A 5476-nucleotide genomic window follows, 5' to 3' on the forward strand; every position below is an offset into this window, starting at 1 on the left:
CAGGATTGATCCCATATTCATGTTTTCTGTCCCATCAGAGGCTACAGCAACATACTGAACAAGAAGTACCCTGGTGTTTACTGTGTTCTCCTGCATCCTGTCTGGTTTTCAATGCAATTAATACCAAATGTTATGTAAAAATATTTAATAATGACCCCTGTTTCATCATGACAATGTCCCTGTACACAAAGCACAGAGCTCCATGAAGACATGGTGTGTGAAGGTTGGAGTAGAAGATCTCGAGTGTCCTGCACTGAGCCCTGACTCTGACTCAACCCCACTGAACACCGACTGAACCCCAGACCTCCTCACTCTTACACCATCAGTGTCTGATCTCAGTGTCTAATGCTCTTGTAGCTGAATGAACACAAACCCACACAGACTCGCTCCAACATCTAGTGGAAAGTCTTCACAGAACAGAACAGAAGAGAAGAGAAGAGAAGAGAAGAGAAGAGAAGAGAAGAGAAGAGAAGAGAAGAGAAGAGAAGAGAAGAGAAGAGAAGAGAAGAGCTGATTATAACAGGAAATAGAATAAATCTGGAACAAGATGTTCAAGGAGCACATATGGGTCTGATGTTCAGGGGTGTACAAACTTTTGGCCTTATAGTGTGTGTTTAAATTTTATTGACAATTACAGGCCAGAGTCTGTTTTTGTTTATTCTGATTATTTGTTCTCATAAAAATTATACAGCAAGCAAATAAATAAATAAACAAACAAACAACTAACTAAATAAATAATAAAAAAATATCTATATTTTTTTATTTATATTTTTTATATTTATTTATTTATATGTTTATATGTTTATATATAGATAGATAGATAGATAGATAGATAGATAGATAGATAGATAGATAGATAGATATAGATATATATACATATGTGTTATGATTAGATATTATATCACATCTCATTATATAAACCTATTTATTGTTGGGCAGAAGTGCGCATGCGTTAAAACAAGTAGAACAGAGTCTCGTGCTCTAAAAGTTTAGTTGCAGCCTCGAGCGCAGAAGTTTCTCAAAGGGGTTAAAATGTGTTTCGCTTGTAGACCACGCCCACTGGCCCCGCCCACTGGCCCCGCCCACTGCACTGATTGGCTGCGGCGCGGCGGAGCAGCAGCGTGTCACTGCGCCTATTGTGAGTGCTGAACTGCTCCGGTTGTTGTGGATGAAGCGGCGCTCCATGGGACCATCAGCTCCTCTCTCTCTGCTCTGTTATGGCCTGCATCGAGGTCCAAACACCAACCGTCTGCAGGGGTAAAGTCGCAGCTTTGTTGCCCACCGGGTATCACTGGTGTGGTCATGTTCTCTTACTCATGTGTAATGATAGAAGTACTGTGTGTGTGTAGTCAAGTGAAACCTTATAATGATGAAGAGAGGAGGAGGATGATGAGGGTGAGGGTGGTGATGATGATGATGATGATGATGTTTAGTGATTGTTTTTACTTATAATAATGACGAAGATGATGATGATGATGATGATGATGATTAGTGATTGCTTTCTTGACAAACTGAAACCTTATAATAATGATGATAATGAAGAAGATGATGATGATGATGATTTTTAGTGATTGCTTTCTCGCTGTAATCTGGTGTAACCCTGTACAGATGTTGTCTCGTGTTTGATTGCACAGCTGCTTTGTATCATTCTTTGTGGAACTGTTACAGGGTTTGTTTGGTTTTTCTTTTTGTCGTGTCTTTTAATTTGAGTTATTCGGTATTTCATGGATTTTACATTCGAGTGTGTGTGTGTGTGTGTGTGTGTGTGTGTTGCAGCCTTTAGTTAATCTGATGCATGACAGAGTTTAATGTTTAAAGGTTCATGGTGAAATGTTGCATCATTACTGAATCTGTATCTATCTGTTTTCCATCATTCCATCCAGCACAGGCTCTACACACTGTTTAGAACCAGTCATGCTCTTATTTACACTCTGGTGCCTAAGCGGTGGTTTTAAGAGCTGGGATTAGTTTCTTTTACAGAGTTAATGTCAGTTATCTCTATTCGGATTGTATTCTGAGCTGGGCTTGGATTTAGGTGTGTGAACTGCAGCACCCAAAGCTTCAGTCTCTTGTTGAAGAGAAACTGAACAGGGAATTTTGGGGCCTAGGCAGAAGGGACTGAATACCTTTTAGTTATTGCAGATTTAAAGACCGAATATGAGTACGGACGTGAGCAGTGACGTAATACACCCCACATCCATGTTCAGATAAAGCTGCAGTATTTCCCAGAAGTCCTCAAAGCTTAGAGTCATTTCATTTTGCACAAAGTGGCCCAGTTACTTACTACAGCTTGTGCTGTGAGAAGTCAGGCCACTTGTGATTACTTTTTGTGCAACACCATGACAATATGGGGACATTATGAAAAAGGACTCACAGAGAGTTCTGAGAGATGGAGGATGCTGGACTCGTGTTTGCGAATCTTCAGGCCTGTAGGGAGTGGGGTTCCGCACCGCCCCCAGATCTGCTGTTTTTCCCAGGCCATGTTCTCACACTGCTGAGGTTTATTTTTGCCAGAGTGACTCAGAGGCCTGCTCAGACATATTGGACGCTCTCTGGGGAGCCTCGCAGGCCATGTTGTGTTTGTCTCCACTTGGACAGGCAAATCAGACTTTTCTTAATCAGCATGGCTTTGAAACGTGGTGTAAGAACATTACACATCTACCACCACATCATTCACCAGCACTGTCCTCTTCACATATGTTTGTTGTGGAGCAGTGTTATTATGCCAGTAGAGCACATCCATGCTCGTGTGTTTGTTTAAATAGCTCTTCCCCTCTGTAGGGCAACAGCAGTGCATGCTGTCCAGGAATTAATGGCCTTTAAATATGATGCTGTGTGTCTTCCTCCTCATTACGATTTCTATTTTTGATGTTCAGAAACCTCTCCACTGCATGACAAAGTGCTTTATATGGCTTGCGTGTCTAAAGGACAAACTGTGTAACTTTTTTTTTTTCTAAACTAAAGTTTCTCTCTCATGTCGATCTTATCGTCTCGATAACGTACAGTATGTTTGCCATGCACAGACTACGAGGTCGGGCTTTCAATCCCTTTTCCTGACCGCTTCGGGAATTATCTTTAGTAATATAAGTAAAAAAAATTGTGGAAATGTGGCTGTAGGTTACATGCTTGGGATATTTTGTCCTTAAATGAGGAACGATCTGCGAGTTTTGGATACATCAGAACTACTGTATATCATGGTTACTTCTGACCTTCTTACAGATCAGCCGTTTGTCTCTGTAAGCTAACTGTACTGTACGGTGTGTGTTCGTCTCCAGTTCTTCAGCTCAGACTTCAGCAGAGACGCACTCGGGAGCAGCTCGTGGAGCAGGGCATTATGCCGCGTGAGTATGCGCACTGCTTTTTCTCAAAACAGAAAGGTCTAAACAAATCATTAATCACTTTCTAAATGAATAGCACGGTCAGAATGTATTATCTTGACAACCTATCACCACTAACCAAAGGGATTATCAGTTCATCAGCTGCACTGAGCGGTGGTCGACACACCAGTCATATCCAGTGACATAGACACACTGCTAGACATCTCACAATATTCAGGATGACCGGAACAGAGGATTTTCCCAAGCATGGCATCCGAGCTCAATCCTGATGCTTCCCGAGTCAGAGATATACTTTTCTAGTTTGAGTTCAGGAACAAAACAAAGTGTCTGTGTTACGCTTTACCGCAGAGCCTGTATCTGCATCTGTATCTGTTTAGTGCTCCAAAGATTCATTTGTGTTCGAGTTTACACCGGAAGTGGGTGTAGTCTGTACAGGAAGCAATCTGTAGAACATAGAGTAACTTTATTCAGCTCCTGAAAAAGATCTGCAGTGGAACTTTCTGTCCAAATCAGGGAACTGTTCATTACAATGAACAACAAGAAGCATTTGATTATATATGATCAGACTGAACTTAGATTTCGGGTCCGATACATTCCAGAAAGTTTGGACAATTCTGCCGGACACACATCAGTATCCACTACAAAGCCAGTTTCAACACACAAGAATTTCCAGGAGGATTTTCTTTTAATAACGTTGTGGATAGATTGTTTAACGCTGACAAATAATGTCTATAAAAGTTAATATTGTTACAAAATATTGACCTCCATAAAGAATAGAGAAGCTGCACTGTGTACGGCGTGGGTTCTGCACGAGCTTCATGGAGCAGATATAAAGAAATCAAACCCAAAATATATTTTGTTTGTACAGAATTATGGTAAAAAAAAATAAAAGGGGATTTATTCTGCAGTTCATCGAGCCAGTGTTAAAGTCAGTGGAGTTTTGGGGGCATTCTGACATGTAAATGAGCTGTGTCTGGAATACGTATAAACGTATACATAAACGTGTGAACAAATCCTGCAAATATTTACACACGACTTTACTGAAAGATTAAAAAATGAGGCTCATTACCGTATTTCCATTCAGTGTTCGGTCAAACGAGGCATGGATGGATTTGTATTATAACGTGAGTCTGTGCTGAGAAAGAAGAGCGGCGTGACTGACGTCTGATTTGTGGCTCTGTATGAACTTCGTCGGCTCTGAGTATCAGTCTAATGAGTGAGCTTTCTTTAAGCCTCAGGCTCTTCTGCAGTCTTTTTGCACAGCAGACCTTCTGTATGGAGTCAAACCACAGAGAATGTTATCTCAGTGTAGAACTAGTGTGTCTTTTTGTTATAGTTGCAGAAATGGTTTAGTAGAATGAGTAACACTAAGCCACTAAACAAAGGATGAGTAAAGTTTGTCTTTAAATCAAAGGCTCAGCTCTCCTGTGATGAATGGCTAAAACAGTCACTTCCTGTTCACCCACAGGCTAACGTATGGTGAAAAATCAGTTAACCGGGCCATGTGGGAAAAAACCATTCATCTAGACTACTTTCATCTTGCTCTGTCTAGCAGAATGCTGACTGGTTTCATTACTGCAGATAAGATCATTCAGCCTGGTCCCCACAGGAGATTGTTAGAAACAGTGAAAATGCTACGATTTTGAAGAACCGACTACAAGTGAGCACAATCAGTTTTGCAGCGTGTGACATAGATAACATGCTGTATAGAGAACTTCTAGAATCACTGGATATATTTTTAGAATGATGGTTGATGTGTTTCTCTTTTCAGCACTGAAGACTCCTGCTGCTTTTCATGAACAGATACGAAGCCTTGAGAGAGCCAGGGTGAGTCCCAGACAGGTCTTAATGAGAGAGAAGTCCTGTCATAAGGGAGGAATAGAGAAAGATCTTGCACAATTAGATGAAGGCAAGAGATCGGGATTAAAAGTTTGACCCTAGAATGTTTTTTTTTTGTTTTTTTTTACCTCAATATTACCAGACTGAGAATTTCCTGAAGCACAAGATTAGTAGCAGACCCGAGCGTGCTGAGCTGGTCCGCATGCACATCCTCCAAGGTAACCACACCATCATCGGTGTCCTATTATTCTCTCTTGGTTTTATCAAACTGTTAAATATGTCACATAGCCGTTTGCTTT

At 40.9% G+C, this 5476-nt stretch overlaps 1 protein-coding gene across 2 annotated transcripts in view; it reads left to right on the plus strand.

Moving 5' to 3' along the window:
* The first annotated feature begins 1105 nt into the window (after window positions 1-1105).
* The window catches only part of mrtfbb (myocardin related transcription factor Bb), a 16551-nt gene continuing 12180 nt past the window's right edge, over window positions 1106-5476 (plus strand). The window contains exons 1-5 of one of the 2 annotated variants that reach the window (XM_027142940.2): window positions 1207-1257; window positions 3276-3341; window positions 4807-4998; window positions 5110-5165; window positions 5320-5395. In XM_027142940.2, the coding sequence (XP_026998741.2) occupies window positions 5380-5395 (16 nt within the window). In that variant the 5' untranslated portion in view covers window positions 1207-1257; window positions 3276-3341; window positions 4807-4998; window positions 5110-5165; window positions 5320-5379. Of the gene's footprint in view, window positions 1258-3275; window positions 3342-4806; window positions 4999-5109; window positions 5166-5319; window positions 5396-5476 lie in introns of both variants that reach the window. The other variant, XM_027142939.2, reaches the window with a different exon arrangement.

This window comes from Tachysurus fulvidraco, chromosome 24 (genome assembly GCF_022655615.1).
Source record: "Tachysurus fulvidraco isolate hzauxx_2018 chromosome 24, HZAU_PFXX_2.0, whole genome shotgun sequence".
Lineage (NCBI taxonomy): Eukaryota > Metazoa > Chordata > Actinopteri > Siluriformes > Bagridae > Tachysurus > Tachysurus fulvidraco.